The sequence below is a fragment of the Condylura cristata genome, unplaced genomic scaffold (genome assembly GCF_000260355.1).
Source record: "Condylura cristata isolate star-nosed mole 26May11 unplaced genomic scaffold, ConCri1.0 scaffold00056, whole genome shotgun sequence".
NCBI lineage: Eukaryota > Metazoa > Chordata > Mammalia > Eulipotyphla > Talpidae > Condylura > Condylura cristata.
Window position 1 is genome coordinate 1,010,292 of NW_004567157.1, and position 23,495 is coordinate 1,033,786.

Consider the following 23,495-nt stretch of genomic DNA (forward strand, 5'->3'; position numbering starts at 1 on the left):
AAAAAAAAAAAAAAGCTCTGGAAGGGTCTCAAAGAAGAGGGGAATGGGAAAGACATAGAAAATGTATTTAAATAAATCACTCCTGAAAACCATCTCAATCTGGGAAAGGAACCCAACATCCTGATCCAAGAGGGCCAATGAATACTAAACAAAAAATACCAGACTAACATACGCTAAGTTTTACTATAATAAATTTCTGAAAACAAATGAGAAGGACAAAATTAAAAGCATTTAGAGAAGAATAACCTATAAGGGAACACCTGTTAAACTGCCCACAGACTTTTCAGTGGGAAAATTATAGGAAAGAGAATGGGAGGAGATACATAAAGTACTCAAAGAAAAAGACTACCAGTCTAGATTATGATGCAAGATTATCATTCAAGACAGAAAGAAGTTTAGGGAGCTTCAATGAAGAGCAAAAATTAAAATAATAAACACAAAGTTGGACATAAAAGAAGTCCTGAAGGAACTATAATAAAACAACAACAAAATAGCCCATCAGATTGAGGCTGAGACCAAAACATCCAACAGGCCACAATAACAGTCCACTATATAATGACCTTACTGAAATTTTAAAACAAAAATAAAGTTACACACAAGACAAAAGAAATGGAACCTAAAAATAAAATGAAGATGTCAAAAACAAATACTGACTTTTAAAAATCATCATTATATGTCATTCATATTGCCAAGTTAATCTATAAATTATTTTGCATTTCATAATTCTTTGTAATTTTTATCACTCCCATTTTCCCACAGCCAGTACTGTAATTCAGACATCTATTTTTAATTTAAATGTCCTGTCTTCTTTTCTTCAGTATCTTGTCCCTTCCTTCCTTCCTTCCTCCCTCCCAGTTGTAACTGCAAAAAGAATCAAATAACTAGGAGTTAACCTAGTTAATGCCTAGGCGTTAACCTAGTTAACTCCTAGTTAACCAAGCAGGTGAAGGTTTTATATAATGAAAACTACAAGATGTTATTAAAATATATAGATCATAACATAAGGAGACAGAAATACATTCTATGCTCATAGATAGGGTGAATCGATATAGTCAAAGCAATGATTCTACCAAAAATGATATACAAACTTAACGCAAGCCTGATTAAATAATAGCAATATTCTTCAAAGTAATCAACCAAAAGTATTAAACTTTATTTGGAATCACAGAAGACCTCACAGAAGACCTCAAATAGCAAAAGCAATCCAGATTAAAAAGGAGAGGAGTAAAGACATCACATTCTCTGACCCTAATCTAAGCTGTAAAACAACAATTTAAACAGTATGGTATTGGAATAAAAATAGATGCATGAATCATTGGAACAGAACCCAAAGTCCAGAAATAAATGTACACATATACCAGTACTTAACTCTGATACAGAAACCATGAACATACAATGGGGAAAGTAGGCTCTTTAACAAATTGTCCTGGAGAAACTGGATGGCCACATGTAAAGGAATTAAGTTGGTGTAGGATAAATGGAAATTATAAAGTTTTTCCACCCTCCCACCATTAGCATATGTGATCAACACCTCCAGACTTACATGCATGGCTGATAGTGGGCACCTTGAGTATGGTGTGAGCGTGTGTAAGTGGGTGCACCTAAGCTGAAGACTGAGCATATAAGGGAAGTATCACAGAAGACCTAAGGCAGCGGACTGACCTGGCGGCAAAGTGCAGTAGAGACTAGTGAAGTGGACACAAGAGAACGCCAGAGAGCTGTAATGCCAGCAAGCCATAAAGCAGATTTCTAAGACCCAGGCAGCCAGATAAAGGAGAGTTCTGGGGTCATCGGTGGCTTTTTAGGCTTTTAATGATCTTTCTACACCATTTGTAATGAGGAAACCAGGTGCAGCACAGGCGAGGGTGGGGAAAGGAGGCTGGCAGGCAGGCCTCCCAGCCCCAGGTGACTCTTCACTCTTAATGGGCTCTTTGGTGTTCTCCCCTGGTTTCTACTGCACTCAGCTATGCCTTCCTCTGCTGCAGGCTCTCTGCTGCTTCCCTCATATGCTTCATTTCCCTGTTCAGGTGTGCCCTCACTTGCATACAGTTGTGCATGCCCACACCACACTCCAGGTGTTGCATCAGGCACATGTACAGGACCACAGGTTTTGATCATTGATGCTGATGGCAGGAGGGCAGAAAAACCTGATAACTCCCACTTGTCCTACGAGAGCCTAGATTTAGCAATCTAGATGAGATGAACAAATTCTTAGAACTATATAATATGTAAATCTGAATAAACATAGAAGACTTAAATAAGCCAATTACAAGAAGCAAAAATGAAAAAGTAATCAAAATCCTTCTCCAAAACAAAAGTTGAGGGTAAGATGGTTTCACAGGCACGTTCCATGAAATGTGCAGAGGAACTAACTAGTATCTACCCTACAAAAACCTTTCCAAACATTGAGAAAGAAGGAATACTATCAAATACATTTAATGAAGTCAAATTACATTATACCAAGACCAAGAGAGGACAACACAATAAAAATAATATTACTGGCCTATCTCCCTAATAAACACAGATGCAAAAATGCTTAATAAAATATAGGCAAGATTAATCTAACAATAAATAAAAAGGATTATATACCATGACTAATTAGGATTTATTCCAAGGACATAAGGATGGTTCAACAACTGAAAATCAATCAATGTAATTAAATACATAAACAAAAAGAAAAGTCACATGGTCATATTAATATATGTATAGAAAGTGTTTAATTTCAACATGAAGAAGGCACTAGTATAAGTAGGGATAAAAGGAAAATATCTCAACATTATAAAAGCTGTATATGACAAACCCATAGTTAACCTTATTTTTAGTGGTAAAAAATTAAAAGCCTTCCCTTTAAGATCTGCAATAAGCCAAGGCATCCCACACTCACCAATGTTTTTCAGTATAATACTGGAAGCCTTAGCTAGAGCAATTAGGCAAAAGAAAGGCATACATAGAATTCAAATAGAGAAAGAAGTAAAACTATCATTATGTGCATATGATATGATAATATATAGAGAGAACCCTAAAAAATACAGGGGAAAACTAATTAAAAGTATATATCAGTTTAGTAAAGCAGCAGGTTGTAAGATCAATACACAAAAATCAGTAACCTCCCTATATGCAAACAATCAATCTTAAGAGGAAGAAATAAAAAAATATTATAATTGTACCCCCCCAAAATTACTGGAAATAAACCTGAAAAAGGAACTAAAAGATCTATACAAGTAAATCAAAAAACACATAAAAGAAATAGGGCCCTCCCTGGTGGCACAGAGGGTTAAAACACAGCACTAAGAAGCTAAAGCCCCTTCAGCATGAGTTCAATCCCCGCCCCAGATGTGATCCACATGGTGTGGCAGACCTCTCCTGATCCTCCCTTCTGCTCCCCTCAGCAGTGTTATTTGCCTGTTCTGCTCCCCACTCTGTCTCTGGTGAATTCTCTCACCGCCCCCGCACCTCTGGCCTGTACTCCAGTTCTGGTATGCATAAATAAATCTTAAAAAAAAAAAAAGTAGAGGATGACGCAAAGAAATGTGTCATATGTAAGCTTTAAGAAAAAAGAAAAGTTACATATCATTTCACTTACAGATGGAACATAAAGAAAGACATTCCTACTATTGGATTGGAAAAATTAACATTATCAAAATGACCAACCTAGCAACAGCAAAGAAAACAAATAAAAAGATGAATATCTGGGATTACATCAAACTAGAAAGCTTTTGTACAGCAAAAGAGTTAACCAAACAAAGAGACACCCTAATGATTTGGAAAGAATCTTGCACACAATATAATTGATAAGCAACTGATCACAAAACACTGTAACAAGTTAACTAAAATGACTTAAACAATCCAGTCAAAAAATGGGCAGAAGAGCTAACAAGACACTTCTCCAAAGAGGAAATGCAAATGGCCAACAGGTATAGAAAAAAAATGCTCAACATCACTTGTAATTAGGGAACTGAAAATCAAATACACAATGAGATATCACCTTACACCAGTTAGAATGGGACATATTAAAAAAAAACAAAAAACTGGTAACAACAAATGTTGGTGAGGATGTCTGAAAAATGAAACTCTCCTATAGTGCTGGTGGGAATGGTGGCTACTCCAACCACCATGGAAAGCTGTTCCTCAAACTACTAAAAACAGTGCTTCCATATGACCCACAATTCTACTCCTAGGAATCTACCCGGAAGACATAAAACATTAATCCAAAAGGATACCTGAACCCCTATGTTTATTGCAGCAGTTTCCATATGTAAGATATGGAAACAACCCAAATGCCCCAAAATAGATAAGTGTGTCAAGAAGATGTAGCATATATACATACAAAATGATAAATTAATCCTATTCACAGAAACATAGATTGCACGGGAAGGGATTAATTTTATACACATATATACATTTTTACATCATTTACATCAGTGAAACTAGCCAAAAAGAAAAAGAAAAATATCAGATGGTTGCACTTATAGGAGGAATGTAATAGAATCAAATAAAGGATTAGAAAAAAATAATTATAATAAATTTAAAAAAAATAACAGGCCACTATAAATCAGGGACATTTTGTAGGGGAGTGGAGGGAGAGGGATCATAACAAGGTAAGGAAGAGCGCAAAAGACTATAGTGATGCTGCATGGGAAAATTGGTGGTGGGAATTTTACAGGAACATCTGTGAGGAGAAAGCATACATTGCACAAAAAGGAAGAATGATGTAAAAATGTATATATGTGTATAAAATTAAAAAAGTAACCTGCATTCCTATGTTTATTGCAGCACTATTTACAATAGCTAAGCTAGGTTTCCACAACCTAAATGTTCCAATACAGATGACTGGATCACGAATATGTGGTATAGATAGACAATGGAATACTACTCATTGATCAAAGCTTGACAGAATTATGGTAAGTGAAGTAAGTCAGAATGAAAACGAAAAATTATGGATCATGACACTTACAGTTAGAAAATAAGGAATACCAAATAAAGGGTCTAAACATGCAAAATGACCATAGAATTGAAGTAAACAGCAAGGGGGTGGTTGGGAGAGGAGAGGGGAAAGCACAAAGGAGTATGGTGATGATTCACTGGTGCTATGGTCATGAAAGAAACAAGACTACACCTGAAGGGAGAACAATGATATAAGAACAATAAACAGACAGATAAATAAATACCTAAATGAATAGTGAATGAATAAATATATAAAAGACAAAAATAGAGGGGGAAGGTGAAAGTTTCAATGGGATAAAAGGTGGGGGAAAGAAACAGCAAAACTTAAGTTAAAAAAATATAGAGATAATGCTAATTACACCCTGATTCCACACAAACCCTAATATTCTCTTTAAAGACTATTTAAAACAAAATTGCATTTCAGTAAATGAAATATATTCTTTGGGGCTATGAGAAAGTTCTGGCAGGAAAATTTACAAACTTATGGGGACAAACTAACTTTGTCTGTGCTGTTTTTGCCATTCTCTTCTGCAATTTGTTTGGCATGATCTGACCTCTGAAGCTGCAGATGAAATTAGCCCTAGCATCTCCACATAGATCCTCTTCCTACTCATTAAAAGAAAAAAAAAATATGATCCTGTAGGAAGCAAGAGACATCAATAAATTTATTCTTATCTATTAAGTGAAACCAACTGACAAATGCTCACCCCAACCCAATTCCTTAGTAATTAACAGCTGTCGGTATCTGTTCAAGATTAGTGTAGATAATTAACCAAGAGGAAGTGACCTGGAACAGAAAGGAAAATAAATAAGCATGATAGAGCTCCAGTTTTAATTTTTGCATAAGAACGAAGAGAAACTATACACATTTTATCAGTTGTGAAGTTGTATCAGTCCTAAGTAACTGCTTAAAATGCAGGGAGGTCCTTGCATTTTCTGGTTACTTTTACTGAGCCTCTCTGGAAAACCATGTCTGAGACTAATCTAGGCAATTGAGAATGGACTAGTTAAAGGAGAGAGCAGTTATTTCAAAGACGCATTTGAAAAACCGTATTCAAAACTAACCTATGTAATAGGTGGGGTAAAGATGAGATGTGAAAGAGACAGACATACACTCACAGGAATGAGAAAGGAATGCAAGAAAACAGGGCTGAAAGAGGAAGAAAAACAGATTAGCTATACTAATGGAAGAAAGAATGGAGGAAGGGAAGGAATGGAGAAAACTTAAATAGATGATAACTAGCTATCATCTACTTAGAGGGATAAATAGATGCCTGAATCACAATATCTGTAATAAATGGGAGGAATAAAAATACAAAGCTTTATGAAATATAAGATATTTTATGAAATGTAAGAACTTGGTAATATGAACTGAATGTAAAAACATTTGAAGAGTCAGGAGATTTTCTTTAGAGTTAAAATATGCTGGTTTCTGGACAGAATTGTAATTACTCTCTAAACCCTGAATCCTGTGCTTGTTAAAACAAGAAGAAACTGAACTCAGAAGATGGCACAATAAGAATGGGAAACAGGGGTCTCTATGGTGGCGCAGTGGGTTAAAGCACTGCATTATGGAGCTCTCCAAAGCTACAGCAGCATGAGTTCAATCCCCACCAGGGAGCTGACCCATAGCATGGCAGACCTCACCTGACCCACCTGCTGCTCCCCTCAGCAGTGTATTTCAGTAGATCTACCTGTTCTGCTCCCCACTCTGTCTCTGGTGAATCTTCTCACCCACCACACCTCTGGCCTGTACCCCAGTTCTGAAAGCATAAATAAATAAGTCTTACAAAAAAAAAAAAAAAGGAAACATTTGAGGAAAACTATTATATTGACATTTTATATATTTTTTAAAACTTAGGCTCTAGAGAATTATTATTTTCCAAGGACACATAATCAGATTAAGTTTATTAAACATTTTAATTTAAGATTTTTTTCCCTAATCATTTTCTACCACAATGAACTTCCAGAATGTGGAAGACTGATATTCTGCCAATATAACTGCTAATCTAGAGGTAGTGAGTAGACAGAATGACTTTAATTAGGATTAAAATAAAATAAAATAAAACTGCACCATTGCTTTCTATCCCATTATCATTCTTTTCCTTCTAACCCTATCACTACATGAAATGATATGGAATTGTTAGTTTATTATCTCCTTTTATAAACTGTAAGCTCCATGTACACAGACTGTTTTTGCTCACTGCTGTAGATCCTAGATACCTAGAACAGAGCTTAGCATGCAATATATATATATATATTTTTTTTAAAGATTTATTTACTTATTCATACAGAACTGGGGTACAGGCCAGAGATGCGGAGGGTGAGAGGATTCACTAGGAACAGAGCAGGGAGCAGAACAGGCAGATGGTCCAAGTACACTGCTGAGGGGAGCAGCTGGCAGGTCAGGAGAGGTGGAACTCCCCCAGGGCAGGCGGGGATCGAACTCATGCGGAAGTGGCTTTTTAAGCCTCTTAGTGCAGTGCTTTAACCCACTGCGCCACCAGGAAGGGCCACAATATATTTTTAATTACTGAATAACTAATGAAATGGATGTATGAATGAATGAATACCAAGGCATAGCTATCCTGCTGATTCACAAGACAATGAAATGTAATGTAAAATAATGCAAAATAAGTCAAATAAAATATTCTCTGCAGCTTGGGAATACCAACCTTTGCCCCTCCCCCAGGTCCCTTGTTAGAACTCCTCTGAAAGTGACTAAAATTTTCAGGTTACATGCAGAGAATTTCAGGACTTCTTTTGCTTTCTGTTCCCCTTTAGCACAGATGCCATTCTAAACCACAACCCAGGTATCATCATATATACTGCCCTCCTGTGGCCAATATAAATGAATACACATCTGAGTAAGGAGTAACAGTTCCTTTGGATCTATTTCAGACCTATTTATTTTTCTTTTATCTTTCACTTTTAGTGGAAGTGGGTGCTTATTTAAGTTACATTTCAAGAAAGTTAGTGGGGCAGATAATCTACCTCTAATAGTATAGAAAGGAAAGATTGGGGAAGATTAGCAGGGTTGATTCAGAGGAAGTATATTTTCCTGTTAGACTTGGATCTTTCTGTGGAAGCCAAACCAAACCAGCATCAATTCAAGATTGGGATGGGAAATGAATGCTTCTATCGGTATCAGGCCATGTGTTTAATTTTTCAGTCTAATCTCTTGGTAATTCTATTTGTAGGCTTCATGATTCATTCCATCAACTGCTGTTGCTGACTCCCATGTCTAGGTTTGCATTTTTTTTTTTTAATATATAGGCTTCATTTAACGTGTAAACTACTGGGAAGTCAAGACACAAAGCATTCATAATCAAATTAAGCATAGAGTTATGCTCATATGGTCATCAATCATTAAATAATAAGAAGATATATTGGCAGTTGTTTTGGAAGATGATAGCAATAAATTGGAAACTGCAACAGGAGGGAAGAAGATTTGTTCAGTTGGGGAGTTTGTAAGATTCTGGATATGTGTCAGAAGGACACAAGGTAGTTGAATTTTAGGGTGTTTATTATCTACAGAAGTCCAAGTTCTGGCAATCAAGCTCTGAGTAAGGCTGTAAAGAGAGCATTAGCTACTATCTAAGGTAGGTAAAACCAGTGTGCATGAATGGAGGTTTACAGAGGTTTGGCTGGGCGGGGGCGGGGGGTGTTCAGCTAAAACTCTCAATAGACTTAAAGGTAGCTATCTCAAAGATATATTATGTGGGGAAAAAAGAAAGATGCAAAATAGTATGCAAAAAAGTGTAGAAGTTTTGGGTTAAAAAAGGAAAATAAAATATTCTTATATTGACAAATGAAACTCTGCAAAGATCCATTAAGAATGACAAAGCTGGTGACCTCTAAAGGGGAAGCATGTGTGGATGGAGAACATTCACCCTAAATCTTCTTCACTGATCTTAGAAAAACCATATACTTTGAAGCAGCATAGCTTGATAATTGAGAACATAGGCACTAGAGCCTTCTAGGGCTCACTTAACATTTGTCAATAGCTAATTGGTTCTCTTGAGCAAGTTCCTGAATTTTGTTAGGAGGAAAGGGTGTCCTGAACAAATTCTGCAGATACAGGTTTTGTGGACTCCACCTTCTACTCCAGGCATTGAAACTATAGTTACACCCCCTACTCCAGTCAAAGAAACTACAACTCCCAGCAACACCAAAGGGAAGACTGCAAGGACCCAAGGACAGAGCTAAGCAGCCATTTTGAGATTTTTGGGGATATATAGAGAGGAGACATTTTGAGTTGAGGCCTCTCTCTCCCTTGGCCTCATGACTGGTGGCTGTTGGCTTGGCTCTTGATCAGCTTTCGGTGTGCTATTGGAGTTCCAAGTCAATGGAACTAATAGGATACTCTATTTAACTTCTATCTCTTTCTCTCTCTTTCCCTGGGCAGACCCTTTTCTTTCCCTTTGTAAATAAACCCATTATTGACTCTTTGTGTATGCCTGCAATGCAGTTGAATCTTAAGCATATGGGTGAGGACCCACAGACAGGCAACCCAGTTCACATTGGGTTGCCCTGTAACAATTACCTTGAACAAGTTACTGAATATCTTTTAGCATTGATTTTTCTCATATTTAAAATGGGGAGAATGGCAGAGTGCCTATGTACTCACTCTGCACTTCACTTTGAACAAGCCCTAGCCTCTCAATACCAAGTTTTCTCATTTGAAAAATGGATATTTATATGGTTCTTTTGATTGTTTAATGATACAATACATATAAAGCACTTAGAACAGTGCCTAGCTCATAGTAGTGCTCAATAAATTAGTATTTAGTAAATGTTAATAATTACTATTATTTTTGGATTTTAGTACTGTCTCTACCCCTAATTTATTTTTAAAGATTTATTAACTTATGAATACAGAACTGGGATACAGGCCAGAAGTGCAGAGGCAGTGACACTATTCACCAGAGACAGAGTGGGGAGCAGCACAGGCAGACTGACAAAGTGCATTGCTGAGGGGGGGCAGCAGGCGAGACAGGAGAGGTCTGCTGCACCATGTAGATGACCTCTGGGGCCTGGGATCAAACTCACACTGAAGTGGCTGCAGCCAGTTTATGGTGCTGCACTTTAACCAACAGCGCCAACAGGGAGGGCCCTACCCCTAACTTTAGGCAAGTTTTATACTCTCTGAACCTTAGTTTCCTCATTTATAAATATAAGAAAAAAATGGATTTGAAATTTTTCTATAGAGTGACAATTTTGATTAGGATATGAAGAATTGATATCTTATATAATGGTGGGGAGGGGATATTAAATGGGGATTCTATCTACTCATGGGTCCCCATTCTCACTTCCAGAATTCTCAATGAGATCACATCTAAGGGGCAAAATGAGGCCTTTATGTTTTTATTGTTTATTTTTTAAAGATTTATTTATTTATGTTCACAAGAACTGGGGGTGCAGGCCAGAGGTGCAGAGCTGGTGAGAGGATTCACCAGAGACATAGAGAGAAAAAACAGGCAGATCTACTGAAATACACTGCTGAGGGGAACAGCGGGCGAGACAGAAGATGTCTGCTGCACCATGTAGGTCACCTCCCTGACTGGGGATTGAACTTGTGCTGCAGTGTCTGTGGACTGCTTCATTGCACCACCAAAGAGGGCATGAGGAGGTCTTTAAAAGCCATGAATAACCTGCATATTGGAAGTCAGGAATTGAGTTCTGGTTCCTGTCTCCCTAAAGCAGAATATCTAAAAGAGACCACACACCTGTCATTGCCACTCCATAATGAATGCTATGTGTTACCATTTAACTGTCCCTATTTTTAGGAGGTGTTGAAGCTCATCAATGCCTCCATTATCCTTATCAGCTTCTCAGAAAAGAAAGAGACTTGGCACCCAGTTCCAAAGTCTCACTCACCTGCTTCACACATAAGGCCACTTAAAAAAAGTAAAACAAAAAATGTCACATAAGTAGGAGAGTAAATTCCCTGAATCCTACTAAAAAAACTCTTACAGGCTCATTTTAGGATATATAAAGTCATTTTATCATCATTATCTAGTTCACACCTTATAATAGCCCAAGAACACTGGCAAGGGTTAAGAAGGTCACCATTCCCATTTTACAGAACAGGAACACTTTGATTTCAGAAGGATAGTAACTTAACCTAGTTCTCACCAGTTTGGGGGAGAATAGAAAAAACAAAGGATTAGACACAGTTTTAGGAAAAGTGCTTTAGAAATCATGAAGTTTTATACTTTGAGAATTTTAAGACTCTGTTATGCCAGCGCCAGGCCTAGAACCCACATATTCTGTCCTCCACATCAGAACTCTTGTTACAGCCATGATAGAGAACAGGATAACAAATAAGAGCTAAGAGAAAATTATACCCCTCCCCACAAGAATAAGTACAGCTTAACTTTAATGAGAACTTCACAGCTTCCTAAATACTCTGGCCTATTATCGCATTTCAAACTCATGGCAAACTTGTGAGGGAAGTAGAGCAGGAAACAGGAATCTAAAATTTTAGCCACCCACACACATACTTCGTATCCCTCTTTCCCGCTATATCTTTTTTTTTTTCCCTCAGCTCTTAGAATTAGCACTATATGTTTTATTTAATCATTTGCTTAGCATATATCTTCTCTACTAGAAAATCCATTCCAGAAGGAAAGGATTTTTGTGTTTTGTTCACTGTTCATTGCCTAGATCCATGCCAGTTACATAGCCAGTGCTCAATAAATTTTATGGAATAAGTAAATGAAGATGTGTGAGAGAAAGATTGTGTGCGTGAAGAGAGAGAGATACTGAGATAGACTGAGATATGATGTCCCCATTTTGTACATAAGTGAAGTGATATCCAGAGGAGTTAAGTAATTTTTATAGGAAGGACTTCGGAAGTCCCATTTCAGTCACCCCCCAACTTTATACTCATTGCCTGGTTAGTTCATTGGCATCTTATTTGCACCTACATGAACATTTAGTGCAAATGCTTCTGCCCTTCTTGGGCCAGCTCCAGGAATAATGGTTACATTTAGGCTAGTATTTACCTCCTTCATCAGCTCACTCCATTCCACAAATTTCAGCATGCCTGCTATGTACACAAAAGACATTCATCCAGGCCCCTTTATATGTATATGTACAGATACATGTGTCTCAGAAACATTAAAAGGGCATCCCGGGTCCTCCCTGGTGGCGCAGCGGGTTAAAGCACTGCACTAAGAAGCTTAAGCCACTTCCGCATGAGTTCGATCCCCGCCTGCCCCGGAGGAGACCCACATGGCTCGGCAGACCTCTCCTGACCCGCCCGCTGCTCCCCTCAGCAGTGTACTTCGTCGATCTGCCTGTTCTGCTCCCCACTCTGTTCCTGGTGAATCCTTTCACCCTCTGCATCTCTGGCCTGTACCCCAGTTCTGTATAAATAAATAAATCCTAAAAAAAAAAAGGGCATCCCAGTTTTCAACATCTCTGGAAATTATGGTGAAAAGGAAGGAAGGAACAAAGGCCATTTGATTTCTCAGCATCTGGACTGGCAGTCCCTCTCTTCTGCAATTTGCTTAGAAATTTCCTCCACTGAAGAACTGTGCCTGCTTCTTAAGATTGTTAGAAAGGTTAAATGGCATACACATGTAAAATACTTAAAACAGTGCTGGCTCTTAAATGTTAGCTAATATTCTCAAGCTTTGCTGCATTTACAATCTTATTATTGGCCATTTCACCCCTAGAATAAAGAGCACTAGGAAGACATCCACTTCTGACAAGCAGGGAGAGTTATATATGAAAAGTTACAGGCCTATTTCTCACCATGGCTTTGTTTAGAAATGGGTATGTGAAGAAGATATTTAATTTCTCCCAGCCTTAGAGTATGGTGAAACTCACATGAATTCATGCATGTGAAGGTGCTTTAAAATGCAAAATACCAAATAAATGTGGAGTTATTATTGCATTAAAATAATAAAGGTAATCAGTAATTGAGCTCTTGCTATGTGAAATATACTGTATCAAGTATTTTACATAGATTAAATCATTCCATACTACAGTAATCTAATAACCTGGCACTATTATTATTCCAATTTCACAGAAAAGGTGTGATGATTAATTTTATGTGTCACTTATCGGAGACACAGTGACCAGATATTTGGTCATGCAATATACTGAACATGTCTGTGAAGTTATTTTTTGGGGTATTATTAACATTTAAATTATTGGACTTTGAGTAACAACAAATTATATTGTATGATATGGATGATGCTCATCTAATCATTTTGAGATCTTAATAACCCAAAGACTGACCTTTCCCAGGCAAGAAAGAATTCTGTCATCAAACTGCCACTGGACTTTAATTCTTCCCAGTGTCCTGGTATTCTCTGCAGAATTGAGAAATGTACATCTACAGTCACCTACAGAATTCCTTAAACTAACCAACTCTTCCTTCCTACCTGCCTGTCTGTCTCTCCCTACACACACACACACACACACACACACACACAGACACACACAGCACACACACACAGCACAGATACACACCCTATTGGTACTGCTTCTCTGGGTAATCCTGCTTAATATATAAGGAAACTGAGGCTTTAAATGGTAAATCATACAACTAACATCACACAGCTAATCAACAGCAGAGTCAGAAACCATTTATTTCTAGTCTCCTCCTTTAGATCTATCACTCTCAATTAATCTGGCAGCAAATTCCATTGAGTATCTCTCCAAAACAGATGTTAAATCTGACCTCCTCTCCCCAAGTCCACTGATTTCATTTCCGCAGCATCCTCTTAATTGTGCTGGTCATATCCACATTCATTCTCCTCAATTTATTCTTTACAGTATCTGCAAAAATCAACTTATCAGATTACAAAGTAGACCCCATCACTCATCCATTCCTCTATTTCAAGTTTTTCCTATTTTACTTAGAGTAAATAATGCTTTTCAGTGCCCCGCACTATCAGGCATATTGTGAGGATGCCAACTCACTAGAACAACAATATAACATTATGTATAATACCTCTAGTACCATTATTATTTCCAATCTGCAGAGGACAAAACTGAGACACATAAAGGTTAGATAACATGCTCAAGTTCACAATACTAAGGAGAGGCAGAGTCAGTATTTGAATGTAGGTAGTCTGGTTACATAGTCTATGCTATTAACCTCTGAACCATCTGCCTTTGAATATAGCTGATGCAACCCTCCCTGGAAATACAGACTTCCTAAGCCTGGAAGATCCTGTGTGAACTGATACCCGTTTTTCTGCCATATCATTTCTTTTCACTTGCCTCCTCTCTCCACAATGTTCCAGTCACACTGACCTTCTCTCTACCCTTCAAAATATCAAAATATCAAACAGCTCAAAGTGTTTGCATGGGCTGTTCCTGCTGCCATCCCCAAACTCACTATAAAACTCACTTTCCCTTAATTTTTATAATTCAAATGTTTTAGCATCATACATATGGTTCACTCAATTTTAATGTTACTTTCCTTATATGTCATACAGTCTCTTTAATAAAATAGCTCTTCATAGTAATAGGATTTTGTACTACCAGGTGAATGCATTTATATCCCACCTCACTACAGTTTTGCTTCACCACTTGGAGAACCAGTCACACATACACATGCACACACACACACACACACATGCATAAACCAAACAAAGTCAGTATGATGAGAAAACGTCTCATCATAGGATCCTAAGAAGAAGCTCCTCTCACATCATGTCATTGGGCCATTGGGGGCAGGGAAGGGTTTATCTCCTTAGGTATAGAATTCTGGAAGCCCTGGGCTGGGTTAGGAGAGATTGCTACTTGTGAATGAAATTCCTATTGGATCTCTTAGTGCTCAGAAAAAGAAGAAAGTTAGGTCTGATATTCCTGTTACAGAGGCATCTCCATAAAAGGTGAGGTACCATGTTTCCAGCCACCATTTATAAATGGACTTATTACTGAGAACAAGGGATGGGACTGAGAGGTCAGGTGAAGTTACATAACACAGAAGAAAAGTGGGGAGAAGAGAGAAGAGCTCTTCTCCCTGCAGCTGGATTTCCAACCTGTACTGTTGGAAAGGAGGCATGGAAGGACACACTTGAAAGAGACACATGGATAAGAGACATGCAAGGAGGTTAAGAGATATTTTTATGTGGTATCTCCTTGTGTCCCAGATTCCTGGAACCTGCTTCAGAATCAATCTTTCCCTCTGGGTCCTTGCCAGAAATTACCATAGACTTGTGGCAAGTGCTCAAGTCTCAGTGGTCCTGCTTTAGCTCAACCCTGTTTGGCTGGGCATTTGCCTAGAAGAGGATGTATAAATTTGGGTGTCTTATTGGCAAACTTTTGTTATGAACCTTCGAATTTCTCTTTATACACACCCATTCCATTAAAGTTCTTTCACAGAAAGAATATGTTTTGTCTTTGTATGTACAGATGGCTACACCTTTTTAGAACACACAAGTTTGGGGGATTCTTGGGTACCCTTCAGCCATGAACTAATAATATTCTGAGATCTGAAATCAGGTTAGTAAAAAAGATCATATTCTGCCTTCTGAAGTGTGTGTCATCTCTGTCCTGTGAGTATTAATAATTACTCCCCATATGGGTAGATAATAGAACACTAGTTCACACACGTTCCCATCTTTTTACTCACCTGATTCTTAAAACAGACTGGGAACATCAGTGAGGATATGTGATGGTTAATTTTCTGTGACATCCTTTTTGTGTCCTTAGATATCCAGACATTTAGTGAAACGTTATCCTGGGCACTTCTGTTGAGGCTATTTCTAGATGAGACTCACGTTTGAATTGATAGACTGAGAGAATCAGATTGCACACCCCAATGTTGGTGAAGGGCTGAGTAAATGGGAACTCTTCCTGCCTGACTACTTAAGTTGGAACATGCATGCGCGCGTGCGCGCGCGCGTGTGTGTGTGTGTGTGTGTGTGTACAGTTTTCAACTGCCAAATGCAACCCCTTCCTTCTCACCCACTACATCTGTGTCACCAAAGAAATCCTCCATCTCTCAGTCTCATCATGTCATTGTCTTTTCTGACCAGGAAAATCTTCTGATCCTCACATTCATGATACTTCTTTTATAAAGTTTCAAATATACTTTATTTCCTCTGTAATACTGTATTGTAATAGGTATCAATTGTGAATAGATTTCGAAACAATTCAGTATTACACCGGTTGGGATGATTAGTGGTCTCTCCATTCCTTTGGGATGATTACCAACAGAGAACATGTTTCATTCCATTACAGTTTGTGTAGCAATATATGTTCACCCAGCAACACAAAAGAAGCTCCACTAGCTAATATAGTATTTCCATATTTGTCATGGAAATCAGGTGTCTATTCTGGAGCCTCTGGCTTGCTTTTGTTGATGTTTTGAACTTGGAGATGATTTAGAACATTTTTTGGCCAAGGGAAAAACTATAAAATTTGGAGACAAACTGTGATAACTGCTGCAGCAGGTTTGGTGCAGCTCCACATCAAATACCTGTGTAAATTTCTCTAAAAAACATTGACACTTATTGATCTGACTTTAGTTCATCTTATCAGAATTATTGGCTCCAATCACACCAAAACACTTATAAGTCACTTTCAGAATAAGCTATCCATTTCATGCCTCAAACTTTCTCTATTATTGTTACTTCTACTTGGAAAATCTCTTACCTTACCTATCATGCCTACTCTCAACAAGCCAACTCTGTCATCTGAACACTTGAAAGTACAATTTAAATACCCTATAGAAAGTACTGTCCGGTCATCTCATCCTCCTCACCCACCACACTATTGTTCTCTTATACTCCATATTTCTTTATATTACCACCTTTAGTTTATTTTACAGACTGGCTTTATTTCTTCCTTACTGAGTCAAAAGCTGTTCAAAGACAAGCCTCATCTTATATTTGGCTATCCCACAGCTCTGCCTGGTACAGTGTCCTAGAAGCAGTAGCTGCTTAATAAACATCCTTTTTTTTATTTTGAAAATAACCGTTAAAAGCCATTGCTTCATTGCTTATCATGGAAATCATGATTAGAGACAAACTAATTAGTGGTCTAAAATAGATTCCTATATAGCCATACTACAGGGGGCATACCTGTATGTACTGATATATAATAATCTTCAAGAGATTGTTAACTGAAAAACAAGAAAAGCACTACTAACTGCATGAAGAAAAGAATCGTGTATACAAGTATATGCTTATGAAGTCATAAACTACCTTTATAAAAACATTAAGAACTGATTACAGTGGTTGTCTTAAGAACAGAAGCCAAATTTCTAGGGATAGTGGGGCATAAAGTTTCCAAAAAATGTCCTGAAACTTTCATGCTGGACCAGGTATATATATTTCCAGACTTATTTTATATGAAATAATAAAAATGTATGCATTATAAGTCAGTATGGATGTACCTCTATTATTCATAGCAGAATCAAATCAACTAATACTTTCCAGTTGACCATTCCATCCAACCTATCCAGAGATACTCATGAAGGTCATAATTTGGTATGAAGTTTTGTTCATAACAAGTGTGGAGCAATAGGAGCAGACACTAGTGCAGGCACTAAATGTGTATGCTACCTAAAAAGGAGTTTTTTTAAAATAAAAAAGCCAAAATTATTTTCTTTTTGTTCTTGTTCTTCTTTTCCTTCTTCCTCATTATTATTATTGTTATTATCATTAATATTTTATATTATCACTATGTACCAGCAATTTTAAGCAAAATTCCTCCCTGAAAAAATATTTTGCTGCACGGCCAACAAACATATGGAAACTGTTTTACATCAGGGAAAAGTAAATCAGACCCACAAGGAGATACCACCTCACACATGTGAGAATGGCCCCTATTGAAAAAAGCACCACCAACAAATTCTGGCAAGGGTGCACAGAAAAAGCAACCCTCATAAATTGTTGGTAGGAATGCAGACTTCGTGCAACCCCTACAGAAAACAAGACGGAGAATCCTCAAAATATTAAATATATATATGAACTCCCCAACAAGTCTACTCTAGGTCTCTACCTGAAAAATTCCAACTCATTAATTTGAAGGCATATATGTACTCCTATGTTTTCTGCAACACGATTTACAATAGTCAAATTATGGAAACAATCTAAGTGCCCAAGGAGAGATCAGTGGATTACACAAACACACATAATGGAATAATACTCAACTATAAAAACGATGAATTTTGCCATATGGGACTTCATGGATGGAGTTGAAAGGGATTATGATAGTCCAAAGGAAAAAGATAAATACTGGATTATTACACTTATATGTAAAGTATAGAGAAAAAAAAAACAAAACAAAGGAACTGGCAACATGAAACCAAAACAAACCCTAGAGGCAAAAAGGAGAGTGGGGTGGAGGAAAAAGATGGAAGGGAACACAATGGTCTATGTAAGGGGATATGAGTGCTTTGGTGGCAGGTGTGGGGTGGTGGCCTATATCTGAGAAAATGTGAACTATTCCCCTAAATCATATACAGCATCGTGAACCAATGTAACCTCAATGAAAACAACCTCTTGGTCAAAGTTCTAAAGTACTGTAATTCCTACAGAGTTTTAGTAATATAAAATTTCATATTTCATTATTTATCATTTAATAATATTGCATTCTACATTGATTCAGAGAAATTCCAGCTCCACATTTGCCCTTAGTACATACCCACAGATTTCACATTTGTTTCTTCAGTTCATTTCACAATTCTTCACAGAATCACTCAAGGTAGCTTTGGGTGTATTTGGGTCTGCAATCCCTATGGTGCTCTGTATCATGCTTTTAAATAGTAAGTGCAAAGCAAACAATGATAGCACAGTGAGTTTAAAGTAAAATAAATGAAAATGTGAGTTGCTTCAATTTTGTCATTCTGTGACCAATTAGAGTTTTTATTGGTACTTAAGATCTAAACAGCAAAATCAATACAAACTACAAGGTCTACTATTTTTGTTCAATAAATGCACATTTTAAATTACATATAAGACTTACTATGCTTGAATATCTTAAAAGTTGAAATTTTTCTTTCCTTCTCATTAATAATTTGAAAATTTAAAATAACAAATCAACAAAATAATTGAGTACTGATTATTAATGAAAAAAATTTTCATATAGAAAATTAAAAGCTGTACAATCTAGATGCCACATGTGTTAAGAATATCATATTTCCAAAATACTCATTATACAATTGATCTTCTACAAATTCCCAGAAGGCATAATCTACATAAAATCAACCTTCAATTAGTCTCACCAGTGGTCAGGAGGCTAAAGTAAATAATTTTATCTCTAACATCAATACAAAATGTCCTTGTGTGCATCAATCAATACTCTGTGTTCATTCTAGCCTCACAATCAGCCATCTGAGAATTCTGGATACAGCCCTTTCATTCAACATCATAACCTAGTCTAAACCACCATCACCTCTAACATCTCTTTCCTTTGCCCCATTACAATTTGTTCTCCCATTAAAATTGAAGTCAGGCTCTCCCTGGTAGCACAACGTGTTAAAGCATTGCATTATGAAGCTCTCCAAAACCAAAACGACAGTAGTACGAGTTCTATTCCTAGTCAGAGAGCTGACCCGCATGGCGTGGCAGACCTCTCCTGACCCTCCCGCTGCTCCACTCAGCTGTATATTTCAGTCGATCTGCCTGTTTTGCTCCCCACTCTGACTCTGGTGAATCCTCTGAACCCCCCCACACACACACACCTCTGGCCTATACTCAAGTTCTGTAAGCATCAATAAATAAATCTTAAAAAAAAAAATTTAAGTCAGACTATGTCCTTTATATATTCGAAATCTTCCAAAAACACTCTCTGATTCTCATGAAAGTACCCTAGGATATTAGCTCCGTTGTTGCTCCTTAAACAAACCAGTTGTGTTTTCTGCTGTTGTTTCTTACGACTAGAACAGCCTTCTCAAAAGCATCTGTATAAAGTTTGTTACTTCACTTCCTTTATGTCTCTGTTCAAATGTCCCTACAGCAGAGAGGCTCTGGCTGGCCTAATATATCATTCCACCCATGTAAATTTGTATTATTTTACCAGGTTTTCTTTTCCGTCTTAACACTTAGCATCTTCCTACATCTTGTATATTCATTTGTGTAACTGTTTGCCGAATTTCCCTCCACTACCAGAATGTAAGATTCATGATAGTAGAGAATTTGTTTTTGTTTACACCTGTCTCCCACCATCTAGATAAGTGTGAAGTCATATTAGATACTATGTATTTTTGTTGAATGAATGACCTCTACCTTATAAGATAAAGTACTTTATCCCTATTTTTATGGATGTGAATATTGAGGATGAAGGAGGGTTAACAAATGTCAAGTTTTTAAGTTCTGAGAAGTGTAAAAAGTTAGGCTTTAAGCCTCATAGTTATGACTGAGAACAACATTTTTCAACTCTAGGCACATTGCGCAACCCAGCACAGAAAACAGAAGCTATGAACACATATTTGTATGAACACATATGAGCAATTCCACCATGAAAACTGGAATCTACCAAGAGAGACTTGTGTTTTGTAAAAGCCAAACTCAAGTTTTATGATTAAGGAATTGATTTACATGTAACACTTGCAATCAGTTATACTAGTCAAATTACTGTGAAAACAGGGATCTCTGTTCAATATGAATTTCCAGTGCCTTGAAAATTAAAGAACAAGAGCAAATAAATACCTTTTAACTAGTCATATTGCAAAATGGTGGTTAGATATAAATCATTTTTTCATAAGTCACTAAATAACTTTTTAAAGATTTATTTATTTATGCTTACATAACTGGGGTACAGGCCAGAGGTGTGGTGGGTGAGAGGATCCACCAGAGACAGAGTAGGGAGCTGAACAGGCAGATCTACTGGAATACATTGCTGAAGGGAGCAGCAGGCAGGTCAGGAGAGGTCTGCCAAACCATGCATGCCAGATCCCTGGCAGGGGACTGAACTCATGCTGCAGTGGCTTTGGATAACTTCATAATGCGACACTTTAACCCACTGCGCCACCAGGGAAAGCCCAGCCACCAAATAATTTTTAACCCAACATTTATTTCTAACTATCTGAGAATCTCAGGCCTGGAGAAATTTGGGTGATCATTAATAAACCCATTTGATAGGTAAGAAAACTGAGACCCAAAGCATTCCTATTAAATAGTAGCTTAACCAATACTAGTGGTTTCCTGTCTTCCAGACTAGAATAGAGTTTACTACTCCTATCTCTTGTATTTTTGCAAACTCCTAAATAAATGTTTTCATCATACAGTATTCACCACTTCAGTCCCCTAAAAATATTATTAAATTTCCCCATAACCTTCAATTCCATAGTTTTCACAAGGTGTCTGTTGCTGTCTTTCTCTCACATACAAGTGCAAAACATCAAATTTCTCCATTAATTTAATGTTACCACTGGCTTTGGACCCCTATACTACAATATATTTGAATAAGGGGTGAGGGCTCACAGAAAGTAGCTGCCAGAAATACTGGATTGGCATTTGTTTTTTGTTTGTTTGTTTGCTTGTTGTTTTCAGGCAAAATTCATGTCATTAGTTCATACTGAAGAAACTGCTTTTCTAAGATCATGACACTTTGTTTCTTTCTATCTATCTCAGCACCATTGAAACCATGATTCCCTAAAGCAGTGGGGAGAGATAATGACACAGTCAGGAGATTTTATGCTAGACTTAGCTTTGTATTCATATAGTTCTAAGACCCTGATTAAGTCCCTACCATTCTCTGTGTCTCAGCTTTCTTGGATAATAAGGACACGAAGGTCTTTTCCTGTGCTAAACTTTTCTGGTTCTACAAACATTTGAAATAGTCCAAATGCAACTCTAGAATATGAGGGAAATCTGAGAAGAATCTCTTAGAGACTGCCATTTAAGAACAAGAAATATAAGCTTTTAAGAACCACTGAAACATAGGTTTAAGAAAAACCTGATGAAGGGAAGAGACAGATCCTATGGTACAATACTAACCCACACCAGACTCCCTTCTCCCTTCTAAACAGAAGCAAAACAGTATTGAAATAATCAATTTTGATCAACAGTTTCAGGCTACTTTCTTTCAGCTGCATGTAGTGAGTGGAAGGGCAGAAGTGGGCTCACATTGCCCTCTAATACCCTCTTGCCCATGATTTCCAGTTGATAACAAATGTATGGTGGCCTTTCATTTCCCAGAGTCCAAACCAGATTGAGTTACCCCTGGCTGAGTCAAAGAGGCATCAAGATACAGCCAACACTTCCTCTCTGCAAGGGAAGTCATTCCAAGGTCTCCAGGTAAAGAAAGAGGCACCATGTCATAAAATAGCATAAAGTGAACTGTCGGGAGATGATCTGTCTGTCTGTCTATCTGTCTGCCTGCCTGCCTGTCTGTCTGTCTGTCTGTCTGTCTGTCTGTCTCTGTGTGTGTGTGTGTGTGTGTGTGTGTGTCTCCCCTTCCCCCACCCCCAGGTGGAGGAGGGGAAAGCTCGCCTAACTGAATGGAACCCAGACCCATTTCCAGGATGGGGGTTTCTGTGTCCTTGACAAAAACCCAAGTGTGGTCAGGGTGACCCCAGCCCAGGCAAGAAACACTTCAGGGCTCCACCAGGCAGATTAATCTGAGACTGACGCTCTAGCCCTTATGCATCAGGACTGGCCAGGACTAGGGGATACCTGCAGCCCTTGTAGGGGGACAAAGCAGCTCTCCAATACTGCCTTCTCCACAATACTAGGTTTTGTGACTGTCCCCTCCCCCCTAATCCCGTGCTGGCTGGCCTGCCTTTTCCTAGCCTCATTGTTTTTAGAAAGCCCCTCTTCCAACCCCCTTGCTTCTCTGGCTTTCCAAATGACCGCTACACCCGCCCCACTCCAATTTTGGAGGACAGCATTTAGAAGGCTGCAGGAATGAGAAGGGAGATGGGAGGGGGCTTCTTCTGCAGACCGGTGAGCAAGGGCTCCTAAAATGGCCACAGGAAGCAAGCTAGCTGGTGTCTCAAGGACAGCGATTAGGGCGGCGGCGGTGGGCTGAGACTAGGGGCTCACTGCATGGCGGCTTGTGGAGGAGCTGGGGGTGGGGCTAGGTAATTGAGGCTTAAGCTGGGGAAGTCAGGGTTACGTTCACTCACCATTCCCGATCCGCCTCTAATCCACTGCATGGTGCAGGCTAAGTCCAGCTTCTCAGAGGCCCAGGTGGCTAGCGTGTGAGTTGGCTCGGCTCGCTGGGCTGGCAGCGAGGAAAGTCCCAGCGCCCCCTCCGCCTCCCCTCCTCCACAGCCCTACAGCCCAATCCCCTCCGCCCAGGGCCTCGCCTTCAGTCAGGTTGTTCCATCCCCGCTGGCTGGCTCTGCCTTTCCGCCGGCAGCTCTAGGAGTGTTTGGCCCAGAAAGGCGCAGGAGGGGGGATCCCAAAAGGCTGTCTTTGTCCCCTGCCACGGCTTGAGATCTGGGGGCAGGGAGATTACAGGGGCACGAATAACTTCAGCTTGGGAGAAGTCAGCTGCCACCTCTGCCTGCTTCAACAGCGCTAGCCTTAAATGCTGTTTATTGTAGGGCTCCCTAATTGTGTATAGTCCGCGAAAAGTCCCCTTTGAAGTTGTTTTAGAGGTGCTGTGTCAACCTCCTACAGAAC

General features: G+C 38.5%; 1 protein-coding gene across 1 annotated transcript in view; it reads right to left on the reverse strand.

The window, feature by feature from the left end:
* Nucleotides 1-23,109, reverse strand: part of ARHGEF9 (Cdc42 guanine nucleotide exchange factor (GEF) 9) — a 294,997-nt gene extending 271,888 nt beyond the window's left edge. Inside the window, exon 1 of the mRNA XM_012734448.1 lies at nucleotides 22,994-23,109. Within this exon, the coding sequence (XP_012589902.1) occupies nucleotides 22,994-23,023 (30 nt within the window). The 5' untranslated portion in view covers nucleotides 23,024-23,109. The remainder of the gene's footprint in view (nucleotides 1-22,993) is intronic.
* Between the last annotated feature and the right edge of the window lie 386 nt (nucleotides 23,110-23,495).